Source organism: Merops nubicus, unplaced genomic scaffold (genome assembly GCF_000691845.1).
Source record: "Merops nubicus isolate BGI_N331 unplaced genomic scaffold, ASM69184v1 scaffold34095, whole genome shotgun sequence".
NCBI lineage: Eukaryota > Metazoa > Chordata > Aves > Coraciiformes > Meropidae > Merops > Merops nubicus.
This window is the reverse complement of record NW_008609480.1, coordinates 5,112-31,793: the sequence shown is the minus strand read 5'-3', so window position 1 is coordinate 31,793 and position 26,682 is coordinate 5,112. Positions and strand designations below refer to the sequence as shown.

Here is a 26,682-nt window from a genome sequence, read left to right as displayed (position 1 = left end):
CAGTTCACCTTGGCTCAAACCCCAGGCAGTTCCAAGGACATATTACAGGTTCCCTGTGCATTTACTTAAACCATAAATCTTAATCTATTCATCTGCCAAGTTCTCAAATGCTTATAGATCAGACTATTTGAGCTGCTATAGGCTCCTCTTAATCACTTAACTGTAATTCTCAGAGGTAACACTGAAGAGTGAATTCAGAAGGAACCAATTAAATTATAAAATCCCTGGAATTTTTACTTTAGCTTTAAACTTTAGCAAAAAACTTTAGTTTTTTCTACCTAATGACACTTATGCTTACATAAACATTAAGTATCCTTGAGACTTCAGAGAATAGAAGAGCTCTCAAGTAGAGGAGAATTTGGTTTTCCCTAAGAGTCTACAGTAGCTACCTTAACTGTTCAGTTCAGTCTAAGCTTGAGAGGGTCTTGGTTTCCTCTGCTGAACTGAACAGGGCAGCACTGGAGTAATGCTCATCTGTGGTCACCTAGGGAACTCCTCTGCATCCTGCAATAGAATTCAACTGGCTGCCCATGTCTTGGGCATCCTTGCACTGCCTGCAACATTCCTGCCATCAGGAGCCTAAGGAGCACAGCCAAGCTCCTCAGCAGCATGGATAAACACTCCATGGGAATCACCAAATTCCCAGTGCCACTGTAGACTCGCCATTCTTGGCGAAAGCTCAAAACTTGTTGGGACCAGGCCCTGAGCAATCTGAAGCTTGTCCTGTTTTAAGCTTGACTGTTGGATCCCCGGAAGTCTCTTCCAACTTAAAAAATCAGTTTTAAGCAATATCGGTTGGCACATACATAACTGTTCTTCCCTTCTTAATCCCAGTGGACATAGAACAGTCTTTTTCAAAGTCTCACTGTTTGTCTTCATAACAGTGAGCAGGGGTTTTACTGTCACGGGAGAGGCTAAGACTTGCTGGGCACAGTAATATTCAAGTTAAACGTGACAGCCTGGAAAGCAAATCCCTCGTATGTGATGGAGAATCAATAATACTTGAAATAAATACTCCTTAAATTGTGTTTAGAAGCTGCAGATCCTCAGTTTCCATGACCCAGCTCTATTTCTGACTAGGTCAAACTTGCCGTAGTAGAATAAACTACTCTCTTCTTTCACCTTACTCCACATTTCATACTTTACAATACATTCTAGGAACACGTGCTGCTGAACTGCCACATGGTATCCTGCAAACACAAGATAAACCTGAATAAAGACAAGGGCAACAGAAAACTGTCAAATTACACTTTATTTGTATTGACAAGATAGGCAAAAGAAAGACTGTGTTCAGAGATACAAATTCATTACTTGCTGACAAAATACTCATATACCCACACTGGGTATTTCCACTTTCAAGACAATACCAAGTGTAGCTTTAACAAGCAATTCTTCTATATCCTAGGCTAAGGGAATAGAATGCCCGTTAAAATTTCATATGGAAATTTGTCACCTGCTTGGGGCTCAAATTTTACTGCTAAATTCATGACTGACAGCAAATAATCACATTTGGCCTCAGCAAAAAACATATGTAAAATTGTAAGATCATTAAATAATAAGCATTAGCAGCATACCCAAAATACTTCTTGTACAAAGAACATTGCACTTGAACATACACAAGCATTTACCCTTATTTACACATTAGAATTTGTATAGAACAGCAAGACTGATATATACAGAAAAATAGTGGAAACCTTAACAGCCCTAGACAACAGCATATCTAGTGTTGACTCCTTAATTTTTCCATACAGTTTCCCAGGATGTGTTATGATTTTTTTTTCACTATATACTATTGCATAAAAAATAGACTTTACAAGTAGTTCAGTTCCCAGTTAACACTTCAGAGTATTTCTATGTACTAGTAAATGTTCACTGCACTAGGGAGCAAAGGAGTCGAGGTCAGCGCCTGCCACGTACTGTTTTTCTACTGAAGAGCTACCTGCTCAAGCACTGTGCTTTACCTTAGAAGTGAGTTTAGAACTGCACAGCACTTTGCTGTGCAGTAACTACCCAGTCAGTTCCAAAGGCAGCTCCCTACCACACAGGATCTCCCACTGTCTCGCAAGCAAGGAAATTAATTTCTCCCTGCTTTCTGCACTTGGGATAAAGATGTACCATTGGATCTCTCTGCTCTTGCTGCCTTCTTGTTTAGCATTTCCCTTTGGGGCATTATCAGTTTCTCCAAAATGATCCAGTGTTAAGTTATGCATCAGATCCTGATTCTGAACATCATCAAAAACAAATGTAAGGGCCTGTGGATACATCTGGTAGCCCATAAGCACTCGATCTAAATCCCGGATTCGTCTTCCATCTGCAAGCTGGTACTTATCTCTCTTTGGTGGTTCCTTAGCAAATTCAGGTAGTGGGTAACTGATATAATCTTCATCAAAGAGGAACAAATCAGAGCTGGTTAATATAAGTGTTTTAGGTTGAAGCGAACTAGTGTTTTGGGCAGATCCTTCGACATGAGTTACTTGAAACGCCAATACATACAGAAGGATGTTGAGGGACTGAAGATTAGTCAAAACATCCATCTTCTCTGCCACTAGAAAAGCAAGGTCCCCCATTTCCTCTTCATTCGGATAAATAAATTTTACTCTGCTAGAGTGAATCAGTTCATAATTTTCCACTTTTCCTGCAAGAAACATACATTACAGCTGTATTTAGCACTATACCATACTTTCTAATCTTTGACAGTTGGCTGAAGCTTTCTGTCTCTTCAGATAAGGTTTTACTTCTCTACATTATCAGAATAATGGTATTTGTATTGCAGATCTCTACGGGAATCTCTCCTGCATGGCCAACATACTTTTCTGCAAATTTCTAACCATACAAGTAGTTCAGGGCAATGGTAGAAGAGGTTAAATGAAATACAGCAGGATTCTCATAACAGAGGCTATACCCCTCCCTACCAGCTCATCTCCCCTGCCTCCTTCCCACTCCTCACTCCTAAACTCACTGGAAGCATTATCAGATCACTGGACACACTTTTCTTTTAAGCAGAGAGACACAGATGCTCTTCTCTACACAGCTTCTCCTTAAAACACTAAAAATAACAAGCACTCTTCAGGAAAATGCTTTTTTTTGTGCCTTCAACTATTTTCAGAAATCTAAGCAAGAAAATTTCACCTAATATTGGAACTGAACACAACACACCTTAAAACAGTCTAGTTTTCACTTCACTACATTCTCAAAGAATGACAGGATTTATTTGATCATGTGAGGAAAAAAAAAAAAAAAAAAAATTAACTTTCAGGCTGTTACCTTCACTACTCTTTGATGACTTGCAAGACTTTATAGGTTAGGCTGAAACCTGCAGTGGGAGCTACATTAGTACACATCCCAAAATATTGTGTAGAAAGTACTGGACTCAGGAAGCCAGGAAGCCATCACTAGCTTCACATGGGCAGGACTGGTTGTACTGAACAATTCTGTTCAGATAAGGCATATGTAAGATAATATGCAAGAGTAGCGATAGGACAAAAGGAAATGGCCTTAAGTTGCACCAGGGGAGTTTTTCATTGGATATTAGGAAGATTAGGAAGCATTTATTTCCCGAAAGAGTGGTGAGGCATTGGAACAGGCTGCCCAGGGAGGTGGTGGAGTCACCGTCCCTGGAAGCGTTAATAAAACATGCAGAGGTGGTATTTCAGGATGTGGCTTAGTGCTTATGGTAGTGCTGGGTTGACAGCTGGACTTGACCTTAGAGATCTTTTTCAACCTTAATGATTCTATCATTAAAGTAATGGAATTTGGCTAGAGTATCAAGTAGGGAGCAATGCATAAATTTCCCTCAAAAGAGTTTATTTAATCAGTACACTTTAGATGATGCCCTAAATACAGTGCCTAAATAGCTTATGACATGTAGAAAAGACCAGTTACCTGTTGTTTTACTCCCAAATTCAGAGTAGAAGTCTTTGTCTACTGGTTCAGGTGAAGGTGTGCGTGCAAGCAGTGACAGAACTGCCATAAGCTGCTGTATGAAGGTGTGAGTGTTGTAACTATCTCTTGTCAGGCAGGTGACTATATGATCTGCTGAGTGACCTGAAGAGACGACAGAATATAAACAACTCACACATCTGTATGTGGCATTATTTCTTCAACCAACATGCAACTGTCATCAAAAAAACAGTTTTTCAAGAATTATTTCTCCTGAAAACAGGCATCATTATTAAGAAAGCTTTCACACCCTTGGAAAAGATTATTTTTTGAGAGATTTCTAAAGATTCTACTAAAGAAATAATTTATCTTGATTTAAATTATGTACTCTTACAATTTAACTGTTCAACTATTGCTGCAGGAGTTCAACCTTGCTGTCACCTTACTTCTACAATTTATTATAGAAAAAATGCCCCCAGTTTTCTCTGTGAACTTGTTATATGTAAGGTCACTTAAATCCTTTCCACAAGACAAACGTGTTTGTTTTTTTTTTTTTTTTTTATTCCCATCAAGGTCTCAACACAGAAGTTGTTTTAGAACACAGGAAGGTATATACCTCATGTAGTGGGATTCTGGGGCAAAATACCAGCCCAGAAACTTAACTCATGTTATTTGCATTACATTTTAAGCTGGCATCATCACCTTTTGTAAACTTTAAGGCCTCATTTTCCAGTCAAAAAGTCAACCATCAACTACACATTTTGCAGTATGGACAGCACCTTGATTTTACTCTGTTGCAAGCCAACACCTCAGAATGACATGAAAGTCTTTAGACCTCCCTTTTGATGTGTCATTAAGACAGGAGAATTTTTAAAAGCACCTCTTCAATTAATTCAATGAATTGATCTTAAAGCTTCCCAGTTACCTCAATTACAAGATGTTACAAGACAGTACTACCAGGCTACTGCTACAGCACTAGTGTTACATTAACTTGATTTCTTTTCAGAGAAAGAAGCAACAAAATATACTCTTCCATTTCAGTATTAAAGTACAGACAAGAATCCATCTAAGAGAAGATTAAATAGACAAAATAGAACTGAAAAAGCTTAAAGCACAAGATACACTCACCAGTGATTCGGAAGTATTGGTCAAACAGGCCAACATTTACTGACTGCAGGTCATTAAGTTTCAGCACAAAGCAGCAAGACAGGTGGAAAGAGCTATTTTCACACTCTGAGTCTTCTTTGTTCCAATAATCTGTTGAAAAAGGATATACAATAAAAAGTCAAAAGAAAAAAGATTCCTTCTGTACATATAATTTTCATATTAAAAATCACACTTGAAGGAAGATACAACAAAATGAGAATAGTGGCTAGTAACCAAATCTTGTCAGCAGCACTGCTTGAAGTAGCCATCACATCACAGATTTAAATCAGCAGGTGTATTGACAAGCCACTCACCCAACTTTGGTACACACCCTGAGTTTCATTCCCCTTGTCCTGGGTTTACCTAGGATAAGGGAAATTATCACCAGAAGTTGGGAGGGCCAGAGCCAGGACAGACAGCTGAACCAGCCAATAGGTTATTCAATACCATGCTGATGTCATGCCCATGACAGAAGGGTTGGGAGCAGGCCAGGGTCCAGGCCTTGGCCATGTTTCCATTCAGAGCTAACTTGGTCTGTACTTTCTATCACTTGCTCTAAATATTGTTTCATTACTGTTATTGTTATTGGTTTTGACTACTGCTCCTTTCGCACTGTTGTATTAAATTCTCCTTACCTCAGCCCCTGGGGTTTTGTATTTTTCTCCCTTTTCTCCTTCCTATTTGCGGGGTGGAGAGGCTGGGTGTAAACAACAGTCCTTCATTGCTGTGGTCTCAACTGCTGGTATAAACTAACCCTATCCTAGCTGCCTCAAGGTCACCCTTCCCTTGCCTTTCCAGTTATGAAAGGGCCTTTAGCTGCCCAGATGATGCTAGGGACTGTGGAATAACAGCTAAGACACAATGGCACATGGAAGGGGCTGTTTGAGAAGCAGCCATGACTCAAGACCCTGTTTTTTGAATATAAAACCCTCATGTCAAGTATTTTGCATGGGGCAAACTGCCATTCTCTCCCGCAACTAGGATGTCCAAATAAGAGTATTGACCAAAATTAGTAGTTAAACTGAAGACAGACAGGGATTAAGCTGGCAACCTTCTTAAAGGGTGTAAATAACTATCTTACCTGACTGGTGCTCATCAGCATGAATGAAAGAATCATCCAGCAGAAAGTAGATAGCTTTTGTTGAGAGAAGCACACAAGCCATCACTTCCACAGTGGGAGTCTTGTAAAACAGAACTGAAGACCACATGAGATGCCTCAGCTCTTCATTTTCCACCTAAGGTGTAAATTGTACTTTGTAAACAACTCGCACGCTGGTATTTCAGATAGTTTCATCACCTTAGAGGCAACTTTAGAGTACTAGAAAAACAATTTCAAAATCTGAAGGATCTGAAGGTGCTATAGTCAAAGAGCAGAAGTTCATCTCAAATCCATTAAAAGCAGCAACTTCGAGGTGAACACAATAGCAGTCTACTGAAAATGTCTCATGTTTATGTAAGAAAGTTATTCTTCTGTTGTGGTTTAACTATTCCTTGTTTTCTGACCAAAAATAGAAATAATAAAAACACCTATTGCATAAGACTTTCTATAACAGACACTGTGGACAATTTGAGTCAACAGACAAGCAGTGCTTCCCAAACCTTAACAAATCTATTGAGCCTTCAGATGCTAGCAATGGGTTGGATTCAAAGATCCTCAAGAGAGGAGAGAAGCACAGCTTGCTACTACAGCTGCTGTTCTAGCCGGGCATCCTCCCAGCTTCTAGCTTGGTCAGCTTACTCTAAGTCCTCACAGAAGTCACCTGCTTTCTTTAACAGCTTCTGGTGTAAGAAGAGAAGCACAACTTGTGCTTAAAATTTGGAAACGAATAAAAAAAAAAAATCTGTTTCTCAATTAGCTTTTCAATTGACATTTGTACTCTAATAATGATTTATCAAAAAGCCATATCATGAATTTAAGGTAAGATCTGTACATTTAATGTTCCCCACAGACTATAAACCTGTTTTTCAGAAATTAAGTTTATCTGCTGGTGTTTCTCAAGCACCTACAGCTATGTACGTGTGTTGTATTCACACACTCATATTACACAAATGAATCAGGACACTTATTTATCGATGTAGACAGATACCATCACAAAATAATTCCACTCCAGTTATTTTCTTCCCTTTTGTCACTTCGAAGAAAAGAGGAACATTCTTGGAGTAATTGTATCTTCAAGCCATACGCTAATGTATTCTCCTGCTCTGCATCTGAAGGCAGAATACACCTGGCAGGATCCCAACGGGTGTAGCAGGGACCCCAAAATGGTGTAACAAACTGGGTTTTGACCAAAACTCTTCCAGGTTTCACACAGCCTAGCTCTTGTTTTTAACTTTGATCAGAAAAGGTTTTTTTAAAATATTGTCTAGTACTGGAAGACCACAAGGCATCTTTTTATACACATGGGCTAGGCACAATACCTCGGCAATGTTGCCATGGAAAAACTCAACTAGGGCATTTCCCTTCAGCCCAGCCACATACTGCAGAGACACGGAAACGTGAAGGTGAACAGGAATCTGGTTATCTTCTGTTATCTTCTGAATAAGAAATTCAGATGGATATAAAGATGACAGCATCAGATGAGGCTTACAAAAGCTAAATGAGACCCAGAAAACACACCATTAACATTTTAGGAAATAGGCAGCTCTTCCCTACAAGAATTAACACTTTATATTTCAGTCAGAAATTAGGAACAAGAAACTTCTGTTCTTAGTTTACTTTAAACAATTTATCTTGAGCATAGCTGTCAATCTCATCACCTCAGCCTGCAAGCACATAAAATAGGAATTCTTTCATACAAAAATACACTTTACATTGCAACAACCAAACAAAATAGAAAAAAGTAGACAGGTACAGTCCAGGACTCACACATACTACAGACTAGCAGAATGAAAAGGCACTGCTTCAATACTACAGGCTAAAACCAATTACAATGACAACTGCAAACTGGCTAGGCCACATTCACTTCAGCACTGTGTGACAGACCTCTCATGGGAATTGTTACCTTGCTGACTGGCCATGTCTGTTTGCCTCCACGGCATGATTTCTTACAGGATCTGATTTGCTTGAAGCTCTGAAAATAATAATAGTCTTAACATCCTGCAGAAGTGTCCTTAAAAGACTGTAGATTCTTAGGAAGTGGAATTTCTCATGAGGTAGAACAAACACTGCTGTAACAAATCTGTATCCAACGAGCAACTCCAGCACATGCCCATCCAAAAAAGAACCCTTCTGCTGGATGGAACCACGAGTCGGATGCAACACAAGCGATGCCAATGGAATCCTGTTCAGCTTAAATACATTTCCCAGCTCTTCTGTGCCTACCCATTTACCTGGCAGTAAACTGAAATCCACCTTTACTATGTACAAATGCTGGGGTGTTAGAAATATCCAACACGGATGGACCACGCAGGGACCCTGGTCAGAAGATTTATACACTGAAGAATAAAGTGCAGAACAGAAAATATTTTTTGACCATTCTTTGTTATTGCCAGCTGACTCTGCTTGGTGCAAGACTTTCTGAACATCAGTTTTATTCCCATAAACAAGATATGTTGGGAAATAACCTTTTATTTCAACATCATCTGCTGAAATGCAGTTCAATTCCATAAGCTGACAGAGAAACTCTTGGAGGTTTGCTTTTCCACAGTACAATGTGGAGGCTGGTAACACTGTGTAGTGTTGAGAGCAACAGGTGTGTAAACAGGAATAAAAGTCTTGAAGATTCTGGGAGTCTGAAACAATAAACAAGCAGTTGTCACTGTTTTTCAGCTTCAGTGTTAAACAGATTTCTGGCAGCAGAAAGCCAAATTCTGTTAGATCAGTATATGGAAACCACAGCGTTAATTTCAAGGCAGAAGGGATGTACTGGCAATTTCCTCTCAACTCCTGATGAGGAATCTCAAACACAGCTAGCATATCATCAGTCAAGACCAAACAGGAAGCAAACTGCCTGAGTTCTTTATGAATATGAATAGAAAAACTCCAGAGAATTTTGACTATGTCAACATTCTCCACTGCTATGTTGTCAGATGATTGAATATCTGAAGTAGTGCTGAGGTCAAAAGCCTGATCTCCTTCATGAAGCCCCATTTCAAAATATCCATCTTCTTTGTCTGTGGTTCTGGAATCACCTGGAGGGCTTCCTTTATTCTCTGTAAAGGAGGGGGGTGATCTCTGTACAGTCTGCACTATCAAGGCAGAAAGATGCTGGATAAAATCTTGGTTTGTGGCAGTGTATGACATACAATTAAAAGGCAAGATGATGGTGTTACAGGGGTCAGGCACTGCAAAGTGTTCTTCCTCTGAATGCTCCAAGCTTCAAAAGACATAAAAAGCCACAGTAAGTATAAGCTTGAGTTTAAAAGCAGTCATAGCTACCTACAATTCATGATGCTGCTTCTCAGGATTTTAAGGCTTACTCTTGCTACTACAGCTAAATCAGTATAATTTTGTAAGATAACTTTGTACTCCACACAGCCATTGATTTGAAAGGCTGGGTAGCACGTAATTTTGTGGAAAGTAAAACCAGAAGTGTTTGACTTGCTGTTTCCCATCCCCAAAAAGCATACCCGTACAAGGTAAAGCACTTTACAACACAGCTACTGCTAAGCTTTAGACTAGCAACTGTATTCCAGGGTTCAAATGTTAAAAATAACCTTTTACACCATGAAACTATTTTGGTTGAAAGCACAAAGGCAGTAGAGAGTAAAAGAGACCATTTTGCCTTAAAGGGCAGGTTTCTACATGCATCATCCCCTGTTGTCACCCAAGAGGATTTAAACCAGAACTTAAGTATCTAGCTTACCACATAGGATGACCACTTCTGTGCTCTTTGCATGAATCCCATAGGGAGTCAGATGCCTAAGGAGAAGAAAACATCAGGAAGCTATCGACTCCTTTCAGCTACTGTCGACTGCAGCATATATGAAAAGCAAAATTCATGTTGGCTCCTGCTTTTTAAAGCTACCCAACTAACTACCAAGTCCTGACTGTTGTACTCATGGGCAGCCGAACAGCTGTCCTTTGGGGATTCTCAGATGCTCCTTAATGAATAGAAGATTTCCCCAAGTCTTGCTGTCTCATTCCTTGAAGCCATGCATGTGAAGAGTGTTTCCAATACAACACATGAAATCACAATACAGAAGTTATCAAACAGCAGGAGTACAAAGGAGACAAATTAAGGACATTACCTATTGACAAGAGGAAGAATCTTCCACTCTAGTAAGAGAACCACCTTTCAAAAACTGATATTGTCATAGGATAAAAGTCTTGCTCTTGGTATCTAAGTGGATATTAAATGACATGATTCTAATACTGGCTAAACACCTCAAAATCATGACAGTGACAACAACACTCTGCAACTCTGGTAAACTTGGATTACGCATTTAATTTACAAAGTAGACCAACCCCTAGACTCAAATTTGGGGCTACCTTTTTTCCATTATAATAGCTCTGAGAATCAAAAAGCTTTGCTATGGATTACTACAAAAACAGAAGTTTAATGTTCAGAAATAAGCTTGGAAGAACACTTAAAACCACCAGGAGATACACAGAAGGATAGCAATTACCTGAGTTTTGCATCTGGAGTCCGGTATTTCAAAGCATCTCTGGGGAACTGTATGGTCTGTAGGAGTCAAACTACTGGATTGCAAAAAACTGCTGGCTAGGACTGTTTCTTCACAAATCATTTCTAGAACAAACATGAAAAATTCTTAAAAATCACTGAAATGAAAAAAGAATGTTTAATACTATGCCAAACAAGTGGATCATAAGTCAATAAAGCTAAAGGGTATCTTCACATAATAGCCAGGACAAAACAAAAGCAGGCAGAATCTTAGTGTAATTACAGGAGTATCTTTAATTGCACTGAAAGTTGCACTGAAGATTGCTAAAGCTCATTTTTAAACCTAACAATCAATTTAAATCTCAACACCTGGTGTAAGAATTCTTCACATGATTTGGTTTTACCAGAACTAATCAGTTTGGTTAATACTAACACTTATTTTCACCAGAACATTGCCGGGATTGGCAAAACCATGGCAGAGCATTCTTTATGAACTTTGTAGCATTCTCCCAAATTTTTGGTAGGCTTCAAGTGTAAACCTTTCAACAAACCTTCAGACTGTCCGGTCCCTCGTATGCCACTCAGACAATTATCTCACCTGATTCAGAACCTTTTTGAAGGGTTCAAAGCTGAATCAGTGAACACTTATGAGTGTATATAAGCCAACGTTTTCAGGGACACAGGACTTTTTGCCTGTTTGCTATTCACAGCATCACACTGATGCAACAGAGCAAATCAATTTTCAGTATTACCACTGAGCCAGCCAGCTCAAGTATATAAACAGAATTACAGCGTGGATGTGTTTCTGGGTGAGGTATAAAAACTCCTGCACGTATCTTCCTGGATTGATACTAAAGTTTTGTACATTGTTTCAAACTCTCTCATAGTCAGAGGAAAAAAAAGAGGTATTTATTACTTGAACAAAATACTGTGTTAGCAAGAAGGAAACTCAAATTAACAGGAAAACCAGAACATGACAGCATTATTTTTGGTTTTCTGTTTCCTATATAAATATTTAATCTTTTTCCATAAGCCATTTGCCAGTGATACTTAATGTGAATAATATGTTACGGAAACAGATGGTGTCTAGAAGAACTGCAGAGAAAACAATTCATAGAAATAGCATATCGGGAAATTGATTCCATTATTCATGATTCAAGGTTTAAAAGTGAAACTAATTGCCTAGCATATTTCCATTTTTAAAAAAGATTTTACAAAGCCAGCATTTTAAAAACAACCCTTGATAGCAAGACATGTCAAATTCTATGGTTAAAACTGAGAAAAAGCCTGTCCAGTCCCCATTTTCCCCACTATAAGAGCCTTCCCCAAGATCCTACTAAGAAACCCTATATAAAAGGACTATAGTAAATAAACCTTGAATCAGCCTTTCTATAAAACTCCCCAATACTTCAGAAAAAATCCAGATTTTTCTCTCCCAATACCCACTTGCTCCTAAGCATTTACTGTGATAGAAGGACCGAGTAACTTTTACACACTCATAGTGATCTCCAGCATGCATTTTTATAGCCAATCCTGTTAAACACTTCACACTTTAAAGCAAGCACTGACTTCATTTTGGAAAAACCAGTTTACCTGCAGGTGGCAGGTGATCTAGAAGGGTTACAAAGGCAAAGGAATCACAAAAATAGCAACTGAATCTGTATCTAAACTGTCTGTCCTTTATACAGTTGTTGTCAGAACCATTTTAATATTTTAGAGAATTAAGAAACCTCTACATATTTTGCAGAAATCACAGCACTGGACTTTATTTAAAGATGAAGCTTTCCAGGCATGCTACTCTTCCCCCATCCACCAATCCACTGACACACTGGGAAAAGAAGTGTTCCACCCTGAATTGCTGATAATACAATCCCTGCTCTTTTAAAGAGTTATGAAGTCTTCTCTCACTACTGATATTCTATTGTACTTCAAGTTTTCAATCAGGAAAAAGCCAGAAGTAGCTTTATCTTTTCTATCAGTCAGAAACTAATAGTCACAAATCAGACTTAAGGATTTCTGCAAAAGATGAAAGATAAGCCACTCTTCTAAGTTCCTAACCCAACAGGTATAATTTGAAACAGTAAACATAATTCCCAGGTAGGGTCAGGAGGTGCTGTAGAGCACCACAGGGACACTGGAATCACATCCTCAGCCAGAACACTAAACCTCACAACTGTCTTACTCATTTTTCTATCTTCCTTCTGGTTTGACAGAAATGCAACTCTTCCAAAAAAGCAGTACCAGAACATATCCTGTTTGAGCTTATATCTTGCAGATCAAGAATAGGTAGAGAAGGAATTTTAAAACACATCTATAGGTGATATAGTTTGCCATTAAGGCATATGTCTAAACTAGGAAAAGATACATAGTCCTCTGCTGGTGATTTCTGCAGGGCAACGCAGTAAGAAGTCCTGCACCCAAACTTCCACCCCAGAGAAAGAACATCGTGGGAAACAACAGGTCAGTTTTGCATGGTTCACATACAAACAACTTCCACTTTCTAAGTCAACACTACCAGGTCTTTCTGCTTTGTCTTGATAAGCCCTATATCCATGCACATAATATTCATGTATATCAATGCAGCTTAGAAAAGCAGAACCAAGAGGCTCAGCCCAGCAGCACGATACATACATGATTACCTTGGCTGGAGCTGACAGGACGAGGCAGAGAGGGAGAGGAAGGACGAACAGTAAGAGAAGAACAGTTTGATTTGGAGCTGGCAGCAGTGAGCCTGGAGTCCTCACTGATCTAATAAAGAAAGTATGCAGTGATTAAAGAAAAACTAAATACACAGGACACTAGATCCTGAATTAAAATAACTTTTTTGGGGGATGGAAGAGGGGTAGTGTCACATGCTCTGAAGTTTCTATTTTCACACTAAGTGGAATTCCACCAAGAATTAATGTAATAAAGTAATTCTGATCGCTGACTAACGACTATTTTGACAAAACTAGCAGTGACTTTCACAAACCACAACAGAATGTAAACAGGATTTCTATACTGTAGGGACAGAACAGGTTCTGATAAGTTTATTGCCAAAGCAAGACTAACAACAACACAGACACACAAGAGAAGGCAACGAGGATTCATATTTCTGATTCTTTCCCACTGCTAAATCCCACAATTAGAAACTTTGGGAAAGTCATTTCAGTAGTATGCAACACGCAGTAAAATCACACCTCTGGAACATTTGTGTAAGATGTAAAATATGACTGTTAAGTTCAACTGCATATTCATAGTGTACACCATTAAATCTTTTCCTCCCACTTCCTTTCTCTCAAGCCAGCACAAAAAGGAGGGTCTGATAATTACTGAAATTACATCAGAAACTAAATAGAAAAAAAAGCAACATTAAAACATTCATACCACATTAAAGCACAAAGAAAGCACAAAAAACTTTAATGCTGAAGAGATTTTATGATTTCCACTTAGATGTAGTATATAGAAGTCTTTTTGTAAGCTTTTTTGTATGCAATGCATTCTACTCCTCCCACAGCACCGAACTCACCTTTTTATCAGAGTTGCTCAGTTTGTATTTCACCTCTTTTGCTTTTTGAATAGCTTTTAACACTTCCACAGTGTCTAGTTCCTTTTCTGTGGTAACAATGTTATCCAAACAGACCTAAAAAAAGGTAAAACATCTAAAAATATTGAAAATAAGGCAGCTCTAATTTTTTTGTTAATGTAAAAAAAGTTCTCTTAGCTTAACACAAACTACGTGCATTTCTGTGACCATTACTCAAAACCTGTTAGACCTTGCTCTAGCACGATATCAATGTAATGCAGCCTCAGAAATTCTGCCTAGAGTTAATAACCTTCTAGCACAACAGTGTTTCAATATTAGCATACTCTAACCCAAGAAAGACAGGATAAATTTGCATTGCGATCCAGGAGCACAGTTGAATAACATTAGTATAATTTCATTCTCTAAAGACTTTCTTCAACACATGCTAAAAACTCACCAGGTTTTTACAATATTCATAATACTTTGCTCAGCAGGATTTAAAATTTTTTTTTCAAATGCTCTTCAAAGGAAGTGCACTGTGGCTTACCTCTGAGGTCCTGTCCCCAAACTGAGCAAGTACTTTGGTCCTGTAATCAGGGATGATGCTCAGTGGATTGCTGGATAACACCACCTTTTCTAAGCATGGGAGGCTTCCTATGTTTTTCACTTCATCAATCTGAAAGTTTTTGAATAAAAGGATGAATACAGACTGGCTAAATGAAAACAAGCATAAAGATTGAACATTTCTTCCATAAATTACATATGATAACCAGGAAAAAAAATCAACACAGCCACTTATTTGCAGTTTCACCTGCTAGAAGCTTGTCTCTAAAGCACAATTCAGTTTGACACTGAAAATCAGCAGTTACCTGCTCTATTTTGTTGTTGCTCAGATCCAAGTTGACTAATGAGTACAGTTTGTTAAGACCACACAGCCTTTCCAGCTGATTTCCTGCTAAATTCAGAGTTTTGATGTTTCCCAGTTTTGCGTGAACACCTTCTAGTGATGTAAGCTTGTTGTAGGATAAGTCCAGGTGAACAAGGTTGTAAAGATGCTACAAAAGCACAGAAAATCCATGTCATACACCAATTAATTAAAATCAATCTATTATGGCTTGCTCATTTGTTTGTGAAGCTGTTTTCATACATACATGAGATTGTTCATTGCACAGGTTCAAGCCTGTAGAAAGGGAGCTGCCTCAACCGCAGTTTTACCAACCCACAGATACAGCTGGCAGTGAATGAATTTAACCAAGCACCATATTGGCAAAGAAATGAAAACATCCAGAGCAAATGAAAAATGCACCATCAAAAGAATATTTGATGTTATTGAGGATAAGCTATTTGGGTTTAAACGAGTCTCAATGAGGAACATGAACAACAAAATTCTGAAGCAAGAAAATCTGTGTTCTAAGGCCTCAGGCAGTGTGGGGGCAAAAAAATCATCTTCAAAAGCATCACTTACCTGCAAATTTTCTACCAGAGACACCCCATTGTGACTCAAATCCAGAAATTCAATCTTTGGAATTAGTTTCTAGAAGAGGATTAAAAAAAGCATGTATTAAATGCATTTTGGCTTATAAATCAGACCATACTTCCTTAGTTATCAGCCAACAAATAAACAGAAGAAAGGTATCATCCAATGCAGTCTCTTCTCAGCTGTTGGTATTAAAAAAGCATTCCATATGACATAGTGCAACCAAAGAGTGGAAACGTGCTCTTAAGAAAACCAGGTTACTCTGAGGAGCATGGTTAAGTTTTAATTTGAAACCTAGTTTTTCACTGAAGACAAATATGTTGCTCCCAGTTAGGCCCATTACCTGTAGTTCAAACTCAATAGGTGTTTCCATTTTATCAAACGAGCATATCTACATTACACAGAAACCTGGATCAACACTGTAGTACCAAAAACCAGAAGTTGAGTGATCTCTTTCTGTTTTGATTATACTAGCCAAGCATTACAAAGTCAAATATATCTTGAAAATGCACTTTAACCCAGAAAGCTTATTTTTGAATGACTCAAACCTTGAATTTGAGGCTGAATTTTGACATCAGTGTACCTGCATTGACTTTATTTTGGTTATCTCAATTATTTGCCTTGTATTTAATGCCTAGACTCAGACTTGAAGAACCCCAAGTCTACATCAAAAAAAATGCTTAACAAGATTACTGTGCTCCAAGTCCATACTCTGTAGTTGAGCTAGAGACAACCATCTCCTGCTCCACTAGAGCAGTTCAAGAACTATGTTCATATTTGACACATTCTTGTGATGAATCAGTATTAACTGATTTACAAAACAATTCTAAGATACCAGCAAAACACTCCATATTTTGTTTCCACGCTCTTCATATTGTTTTGATGTCAAGAAGGCTGCAAGAAATCCCCACGTTTTTAACTGTGCAGGAAGCTTCAGCCTTGATAACACACCAAAGTTGAACCCAAGAAGTGTTTTGTTCTTTTAAAAAAGTTTGTAAGTGGCCTAAGGCTAATGTAAACAGTAATAGCATGTTTCAAAGAGTATTAGTGGAAGTGCTGCTTAGAGTACAGGATGACAAGCTTCTCTCCTTCAGCAAAGAAAATATCCAAGCAGTAGAGGAAAAGGTCTCCCAGGCATTAACTTCTGTAGCTAATCAATATAAAGTGCAACTGAAAATCTTTCAGACAAAAAAAAGATGTAAAACAAATGCAAAATCCCTGCTGTGTAATGCGCCACAGAAGATCAGTCATACTTTTTTCCAGAAAAGAAAAAATTTCTTACCACTGAATCATCAATTTGAGAGATGCTATTGTGACTCATATCCAAAGTTGTTAAAGTTCTCCAAGTGGGGATAACTGCTGTCACTGGACAACTTGAGGTTGCACCCTCTGGCTCCCACTGATCAAACTCAGAGGCCTCAGGCACCAGGATTTCCTATTTAAGACAATCACAGTAAAATATTATGCTTACTTCTTCAGTGAAAGCTAATAGTTTTGAAAACAATCCAAACAATCTTATGTAAGCAAGGACAATTTAAAGCTTAATAGTTAAAGTTAAGTCTTAAAACATGAGCTGACTGGGTCAGAATTATTTTAGATTTAGAGGGTGTGAGTTCCAACACTAGCACCCAATCCCAATTGGGCAATGTGCAGGAACAATAGAAGGACTGAGAACAATGCTACTAGACATCACTTGCCAAATCCAAGCCTGAAGACTAAGATGTATGCAGCCAGTTCTGGATGAATAACAGAAGCATACATTCCAATAAAAGCATCAGAAATGGTCTTGTGAAGGGACTCGTGTAAACATCTCCTCCACTTAAAGCTGAGATTCTAGAAGGTTAGCAAACCCTTTCAGTTTCATGGTTTTAAAAGCAGAACCTGCAACAGGCAGTACAGAAAAAGTACATGGACTCCAAATGGATATTTCTACAATGTGCACGTTGTTTTTTTGTGTGCTTTGAACACTCACCAGAAGTAGGGACTCACCTTCATTGATGTTGCAGAAAATCTAACACTCATTGTGGCCAGAGCATGTTTTGATGAAGTCAGACCCTTGATAAGCTTTCCCCCACAATGACTGATCTATTTAAAAAAAAAATATCTAAGTCAGTCAGAAATGCTAGAACAGAAAGACAAGGAAAAGGAAGCTAAAAGCTTCAACAGGAGATTCTCTACCAATTTGGAAGTAGTCACAGCACCCCCTTAAAATCTCCTGAGGCTATCAACTCAGAAATACCAGCACTTGGTAAAGCCAAAGCAAGAAATTAGAAACATGACTACAGGAAAGTGAAATTCAAACATTTATTGGAACAAAGCTTCTTCTTCATCAAGTTTCCACCTGCCTCAAGGTGAAATTACCTGGGGAGTTTAACAGGGCACAGTATTTTACTGTTACCAAAAAGAGCTGTTTAGCAAGCTACAGTTCTACCTGCAGACACATTTAGTGTCATGTATTCTTTATTGTAAATAAGGAAAAAAATGCCTAGGAAGTGAGGATACTAATCTAAACATTTAATACACTACTCAGCTAATTAGACCAAGACTGCAAAATCTTTTCTCTAGCTCAATTTGGAACAATGCCAAAGGCATGGGACACAGCTTCTGTCCAGCAACCAGGTCCTTCTCTGTAGCTGGTCACACATCGTGTAACAACAACAACTGGCACATCTGCTGGTTTACCAGGAAACCACTCAAGCAGAGAGCTACTGCCACCCTTCAAAAAGTTTCTGGTAATAATTTTTTTTTTTTTTTCTGGTAAAAAATCTGACACACGGTAAAAAAATTACTGGTTATTTTTTGGACAGTGTGTACTATGAGATAACACCGGCCTGGTACTAGTCAATACAAAACTTTTAATGAACATACAGTTACAGAAGTCTTCAAGGCCAAAACCGTTCCCCTGACCCATTAAGCAAAGCTATACCTGAAACTATCAATGCCCACAGGAAATTATCAAGAAGCACTTTACACAAAAGTGTACTTTCACAAGCAAATTTGACATCAGGACATTTTCACAAATATTTGGTGCTTTCTAAATGAAAAGTATTTTGTAATAGGGGATGCCATTGTAACCCATTTGTTAGCTCTTCACAGCAATGGAAAGCCACCCTGTTTGAGGCTGTGTATGAAAAACACATTCTGGAAACCACACTCTTTTTGAACAGTGTTTTAAAGGATTTAGCATCCTTTTTTCCAACACTTGTGGATAAAAACATTGTTTCACAAATGAAACAGTCCTTCTGAACATCACACTCCCCAATTCCAGCACCAAATCAAAGCATACAACTACAGATTCCAAGACACACATCAGACCTGGCATTTGCAGAGCCTCTGGAAAATTATGAGCCATACCTCTATTTGATGAAGTGATTTGAAAATTGACAGATCAAAAGGCAAGAGGTGCTCCAGAATGTTACTGGTTCCAAAAGGTCCCCCCGTTCCAGTGACCTAGTAATCAACATTTAAGAACAGTTAGTGCGCATAATCCAACTTGTCCATGCTTCAGAGTCTTACACAGGCAACAACACAAATACAATAGCTTGAAAAGACAACCAAAGTTCTGACCAATTTTTCCAGTATGGAATGATTCATGAAACTTGGAGATTATCTCTCCAGCAAAAAAGTGCTAGATGCTCCAGCCAAGAGCACTGAACTTGAACTGCCACCTTGTGCTTGTCTTCTGCAGCGCACAGGGCACACAAAAACAAGATACCATATGCAAGACTGACCAAGGCTTCATTCTCAGCAGACCAAGTCACAGCTGCATACATGATAAACAATTTCTTTGAAGCACCTGGACCCTTCAAGACACTTCAAAACATGTTCAAAGGATTCTATACACAGAAGATGGCAGAGTCAACTGAAGATCCACAGGAATACCAGTACAGCTCTGGTTTTGCCCTCACAATTTCCTACATCCTCCAGTGAAGCTTTCCCCATTCCATTACTTCATTCCCCCTCTGAATAAACCACACAGTTAAAAGGAAGCTCTTCATGTAATAAAGGAGCTAAAAAGTTTTCTTCAGCTGTATCAAGCAGCATTAAAAAAAAATTACTTGGGAAAAGTCTTTCCAATTCACTTACTTGGTAAGAAAAAAAACAAACTGGCTGCAGACAATGATCTGTTCAGAGGTCATTTTCCATTTATTCTGAAAAGGTATTTTAACTAGAAATCCAGGGCCATCTCATCTATGAAACTGAGGTTTTTGTTAGTTTTTCTGGCTTTTTAGCTTCCAGAAACAAAGGTGAGAAAGTAGACAGGATTTATATACACATGCACATAGGTATGTCTATATACACTAGCCTACCTATAGCATCTGCAAAGAATGAAGGGATGAGTAGAATAATATTTATCTATCTCCCCACTCCAACTAGCATCCATTAAGGATCTGTGACTGCATCTCTACAGAAAGCACTGCTGAAGACACCACATCACAGTGGAGAATCAACATCTTTGTTAAGGAATTGTACATGTATTGAAGGTTGGAAGAATAGGAACCTGTTTAACATTGACTTCTAAACACTTCCAGGACTTTACTACCAGTAAAGTTCTTGTGCATTCAAACTAGACTCCAAAAGTATGCCAAGAATCACGTCAGTCTGATGGAAACCATACCCAGTATTTGTGCAAGCATAGCTCACCTTTAAATACTTGAGCCTACATGTGAAATCTAGAATATGACCTAGGTCTGTTTTGGCATCTCCATTGGCACACGTAGGCTTCCCCTGGAGCAACTGTTGAGTGACAGCATATAACTGCAAAGGTCTGATGGTGAAGACTTCTCCAGCCATTAACAACTGTTCTCCTGAAAAACAGGACACAAGACTAAATTTGTCATTTACATACTAAGCTCACAACTGATGTACCAAAACAATGTCCTCCCCTTTGCCACTTTAAACCAGAATGCCTGAATTAAGATTTTCTTTTAACACCAGAATAATCTAGGTGTTCAAATGTGCACTCTTATACAAGCCTGAAGCTCCTAAAGCAACTAATGGCAAACTTCCCTCAGTCTTTACAGGAAAGGAATCAAAGTTCATTTATATAATGTAGGAGTTACCAAGCTGTTTCTGAGCTATCCCTAAGTTCTATAGCAATTAGGATTTATTCTATCCAGAAAAAAGCAGTACCCACCATCTGAAAAACCAGACCTTACATCTTTTGCTCTCCATCCTAAATGCAAAATTGTAGTAAATGTTTTACTGGAGAATATGAGGACTTTCACCACACTAATACCAGTGCAAACTCCCACAACAGGAAATGCATTATCTGGTGTATTTTTACAATCCTATTCCAATCTAGGAATGATAGGAAACAACATCCAAATGCCTCTCTGAAGGCACCACAAGAAACTGCCTACAGCAGTCAGAACACACACAAGGAATATCTTTCTCCTCTCCCTTTTTAGGGATATCAGTTTGACATCATGGACAAGAGAACATCAGCTTTTATGATAAGCAGAATTCTCAGAAATGTTGAAGAGTAATGTTCCCTTTGGCTTCCCTGGGAGCAGTCCAAGAGTCCATCTGTACATTACTGGAAGGCTGCACTGATGTGTAGCAATCAGACATCAATGACTCTGGTATCAGTGAGACCACAGGCACTACAAAGTCAGAAAAGATTTCTTCAGGAGCTTCCTTAAAATGTTCTAAAATTTAAGTGGCTTCCCCTGAAGTTAATTTTGTGCCAGAACACTCTGAAATGGCATGCTGCAACATGCTTCACCTATCTTCTCAGCCAATAGGAATTATACAGTAGCATCTAGCATGGCCCTCAAAACAAAATTAGCATGGGTTAACTGTTCCACATGCCTCCTGCTGTTCAGGTACCAGCTAGAGCTGTTGCAGTTACAAGTGCACATAGCTTTCATTGTCTAGCCCCAGAAAAGGCTGCCCTTTAACTGACCAGAGGGTCTCCTGTTTCCTGAGTTCTGGAAGAATAGTATTAATTTAGACACAAAGTGGCCCCTTGCATTTAACACACGCTATATCAGGACTCAGTGACACAAAACAAGCTTCCTTACAGGTAACACTAAAACACAGCAAGACCAAAAGCTTAACAAAAGCTTCTGATCAGCAGTACCAAACCCTATCCTTTAATGGCACATACTAGCAGGCCCTTTGCAAAACCTAAATTCATCAGTTTTTCCTTTTAAATATAGCTGCAGTACTGCTACAGTTCATCCCAAAATGCAAGCTTGAATCAAAGTGCACACAGCAAGAAAAAGGTGAAGAGAAAGAAGGGGAAGAAAAAGTCTCAGTTTGATATGGAAGATTGAGATCTTTCATTATCTGGAGATTAAATATCATAGGTATACAAATATATATCACTCCTAGTTAAATTCTTGCAAGTTCTTTACCTTTGTGAAAGAGCTCTTCAGCCAATGCAGCAGTAATCCCATTGATCTCCTGCAAAGAATAAATCATTGTAGTTGAGTGTTATTTACACACTTACAGTTCCAATTTTCCAGTGAGTACCCCTGCTGAAACCTCCCCTTTTTTGCTGTAGTACAGAACCTTTCTTGAAACAAGTCAACTCTGACTGTCTTCTGGATTTCTTCATAACTTGAAAATATGTCATAAAAATGACAATTTAATTTCACATGATTTTCATTTCCAAGATGGAAGATACTGAGCTATATTTAAATAATCACATTCTGCATATATTAGAAAGAAGCAACAGCAACTAGAGAAACTGTTACTAGCCACCACTAGCCCCACTTGAAAGAAAGCTCAGTTTAGAAGAAACTATTACAAGTTTAGTACTCTTCAAATTTTAACACTGATTTTTCTAATGCATCAGGCACTCAACATTTCCACAGAATATCACTAATACACAGAAAACTCTAGATTAACAGGTTTACAGGGAAGGCGAGATATAAAAAATAATTAGTATTCTGGACTTCAATTCTATTATGCTTCCTGCAGAGTAATTCAGAAGTCCCTTTCCCTCATCCTTCATTTTCTCCACCCTCCTGGGCCTACCCAGGTCCTCAACCTCCATTCCAAGCACTGACAGCTCCAGGAAGAAAGAAAAAGGCTGAAAGCTCTTCAGTGCAGGGATTTGTTCTTCCTAATCTGACGGTGCACAAAGATCAGCACAAGTATTTCCCATCTGGGCATACTTCTCTCCACAAAAAGCAAACGTTCAGTCTAAGTCCAGGAGGAGTTCTGAGCATTTCCAACAGTTCTCTCTCAAAGACCCACAAAAAGAAAAAATTAAACTATTTGTAATAGTGAAGCTTCCCCTAGGTATGCATCTCATTTTAAGGTAGCTGCAAAGAAACAGATAATAGGAATAATCACAAAATGAATATTTGATGAGTTTACTTTGCTGACAAATCCCTCATGATTCATAACAAGGGAATAAATCCACAGGACATCTGCAGCAGACAGCGCAGCTCATCTGATGATGTAAGCATTTTAGAAAAGCACATTCTTGGTATAACTGAAACCCCACTCACTGAGGATGAACAAAGCCTCCATAACAGTTTTGAGAACAACAAGCTAGAAGCTGCAAGCCAAAAAGAATTCAACAATTTTGACTCTCATTTGAATAAGCCAGTTAGACTCATTTGGCATGCACAGACTTAACTGAAAACTCTACTCTATCCCTTTTGTCATCTGGGACACAAGGCAGAAATTTTTTTCTACATTTTTAATTGAAACAAGATTATGACTTGGGCTGTTCAGTGACTAGCAGGCAAAAAAACAACTCTATTCCTCTGCCTACAAGAGACCTCTGTCTTAGCTCTCACTCCTTAAAGGCATCAAACCCACAGAAGTCCATTGTTGGCAGGTGTCTCTGAACAGCAGTTTGTGGTTACTCATTCTTTTCTTGCAAAAGCTTCTAAGTTAACAAACCAAATCTTCTAAGACAATAAAGTATAAAGACAGTGCAACAAACTAAGCATCCCCATATCACCATGGACACCCTGTTCAAGGTCAAAGCAGCAACAATATTCTAGATTGCTGCCACATGGAATGGGTCCTCTTTACCAAGCTGTACCTGGCTTTTCCCTGTGACATGTGAAGGCTTGCACAGTGGTTTTAATATACTCATGGTAAGTATTGCTACTCCAATGAGTTCTATTAACCTGGGAAAAAAATTTAAATAATCCCTGCTGAAAATACTACAAAGAACAAGATAGAACACATTGCAACCTTTCTACATAAACTAGTGAGGTGATATCAGGGATTATAATGGCTCAAGTATGCACATGGGCTGTCTCGTAACAAAAATACTTTAAAAGATCAAAGTTCTGCAGGAAGTTTATTTTCCAGTAGAATTGCCGTGGTAAACACTTAGCTTTTCTGCTCAACAACCAACATTTTCAAAAGTACTCCAAAGTTACAAGCAAAACCAATGGAGATTATACATCAAGCCAGACTCCTCTAAAGCAAAGAAATGTAGATTAAGCAACAACTTTGCTTCTAATACACCAGCACAGTGTAGAAAGAGGAAAGCATTCATATCCAAATGCTAGGTTTTTGGAAAAGTACAAGGATGAAAATTACAGCAAGAGGAAAAAAAAAATAGTCTAATTGAAAAAAAAAAAAAAAACAAACACAAAAACAGGGACTAGGAAGAATTTCTGCTTGTATGAAAACCTTTGCTGAAGTTACTGCACTGAAACATTAATGAATCAGACAACATTTGAGTAGCCAGGGAACAGAAAAATGATGCAACTTCTTGGCTATCAAGAAGTTGGCTCCATCTGAATAGATTTGTCCCTGCATTAACACACGCATTTTAATTACACTTAAAACCTTTGCTCCATTTTAGAGGGCTTGATCGTGACAAACTGGTGCTTCTCACTCAAATCCACAAGGCAATAGCAACACTATGAAGGAAACCACCTACTGTTTATCTCAGCCAAGCTGTAAAGTCTCACCAAGATAATTATGTTCATGGAACATAACTAAACCAGGTTCTTCTTGGTTGCTGAAGCTTAATTAACACACCTAATGGACCACTGGTGACTAGTTTCTGAGACCCTTATATGAAACTGTAAAGGGCCATCTCAGCACATCCCATCCCAAAGCAATTACTATTCCTCTTCTCCACTGAGTTCTCCAGTGCATTTTCCCCTTTATGATGTTCATTCTCTCCCTTACAACACGATGGCGTACTGCAAAGAAGTCTAACTATACACAAGAGAGAACAAATTGCAATGTGAAGACGAAAGCAAGCCACTGCTGCTTACTTCAGACACCCTTTTACTGTAACAGTCTCTCTGCTGGCTGGAGCTATTTCTCCAGAGGCCACTCCATCAGTGTGCTTCTCATGGAAAAGCACCATTTTTCTTCATTTGGGCTACTGGAAACTGATTCAACGTGAACCACAGCTCTAGCCATTAACCACTAAGTAAGGGGGGGTGTGGATCAATTATGCAATGTTCCTCTGGGGAGCCAGCACTATTGACTTCAGCCTAACAAGCAATTCAGCTTCAGATTTATTCACAGCTTCCAACTATCCTGCCAGCATTCATTTTCTCCTCTTAGAGTCCCTACCCACACTATTTGCCAGCACAGTATCTGCTGCAATAAAAAGTGGTGTCAAAAATCTTTAAAATATGCTTGATTTTTTATATTGTGCAAAATGCTGAAAAAGAGCAGTCTCCACTACTTTGTGAAGATTCCATATAATTCTCTCCGAGCCAGAAAACTAGGGAAAGACACTTAGGCCTCCATTTCATGTGCTAAAAACATAACTTACATATAAATGGAAGTGTAGGAAGTGTGACAAGACTTTTGGAGCAGTAACCGGGAACTTGACAAGCAGGGTTTGCAGGTAGACCTCCAATTCCTTTTGTCTTTTCTCCACCAGGCTTTTGGAATTTTTTCCAATAATCTTCTTAGGAGGTAACAAATTTTTATCTATTTTTTTTTCTGAAACAAGCTGAAAGACAAAGACCAGAGTTACTACCCAACTCACCATCTGAACTTGCACAAAAGATGCAATGGAACATATTAAGAGCATGCTGCCTGACCTTGGTAAGGTACAAAAATAAAGTGACTTCAGTAAGTTTAGCTCTTTGAAGTATTAAGTATTTTCAGAAAGAACATTAACATAAAAAGCTAAGAAGCTGAGTGTTTTGAGAGAATCTCTTGATACCACAGAGCAGACTAACTAATGTGATAGAACAGACCAACTGATGCATTTCTGAGAGAACAGCCCAGTCATGAATATAGTGGATTTTCCCTCATTTTCACTTGCTGTTTTTTATCACCACTGGTTAGCAACCACCACATGCTACTAAGAACAGTTTTATCCACCCCTCCCAGAAGACAGTCTTTGCTCCAAGATAAGCTCGAGATCAGCTGATTATAAACATCTCTTGGCAAAACACTTAATGACTCCAGCCTGAACTCCACTCCAATACAAGCTTCTGTCCACAGCTAAAGTTGTCCAGGTCAGCTTCCCCCAGTTTAAGCAAAGGGTAACAGGGGCAAGGAATATTGTTCCCACAAAAAGGATTTAGTCTGTGGTTCAGATTCTGCCAAGCACAAAGCCTTGCTCTTTACTGAGGAAGGAACTTATGTCCCATACAACAGAACTACACAAATTGTCTAACATTTTGTAAGAGACCAAGGCCACAGTTTTAACATCCTTACCTTTTCATGCAGGTCATGGAAATCACTGTAACGATGTTTGACTGTCCACTGATGATTGCCAACACTGACCTGAATAATGTATACCTGAAAGGGAGAAATTGAAGTAAGGGAACTGCCAAGCATTGGTCTCAGAGAAGCTGGCTGTGAGATTTGCTGGTTAATGTAGCACTATAGGCCGACTATCTTCTTAAAGTATCATAGTTAACTAAAAGCTAATCCAAACTAACATGACTTTGCTGATGTAGGATGCCTGATCTCATTCACAAGGCTGCTCCACACAAAAAAAATACAGACACTTCTTAATGTAAAGCAATGGCTTTTATCTTTGCAACCCAACCCAAAGTTTAATAACCAAGATCTCCAAGCTACTTTCTCTGAAGATTTCTGCTAGCCAGTCTGGTATTCAAAGCTATCCAACAAGTCTGAGGCAGCAGCACCCCTTCTTCCATCTACTAACTTCCACAATGTGCACAGGAACTCAGCAATCCTCC

At 38.7% G+C, this 26,682-nt stretch overlaps 1 protein-coding gene across 1 annotated transcript; it reads right to left on the bottom strand.

The window, feature by feature from the left end:
* Window positions 1-1,234: 1,234 nt before the first annotated feature.
* Window positions 1,235-26,314, bottom strand: NISCH (nischarin). Its single transcript, XM_008940608.1, has 20 exons — window positions 26,192-26,314; window positions 25,293-25,475; window positions 21,934-21,982; window positions 20,216-20,379; window positions 18,926-19,021; window positions 17,561-17,656; window positions 16,854-17,006; window positions 15,560-15,628; window positions 14,964-15,149; window positions 14,642-14,770; window positions 14,098-14,211; window positions 13,229-13,337; window positions 10,594-10,715; window positions 9,831-9,886; window positions 8,028-9,341; window positions 7,444-7,618; window positions 6,107-6,260; window positions 5,008-5,136; window positions 3,883-4,044; window positions 1,235-2,635 (listed from the first exon to the last, which is right to left on the bottom strand). The coding sequence occupies exons 1-20, from the start codon at window positions 26,312-26,314 to the stop codon at window positions 2,007-2,009; spliced, it is 4,212 nt and encodes a 1,403-aa protein (XP_008938856.1). The 3' UTR covers window positions 1,235-2,006.
* Window positions 26,315-26,682: the final 368 nt, after the last annotated feature.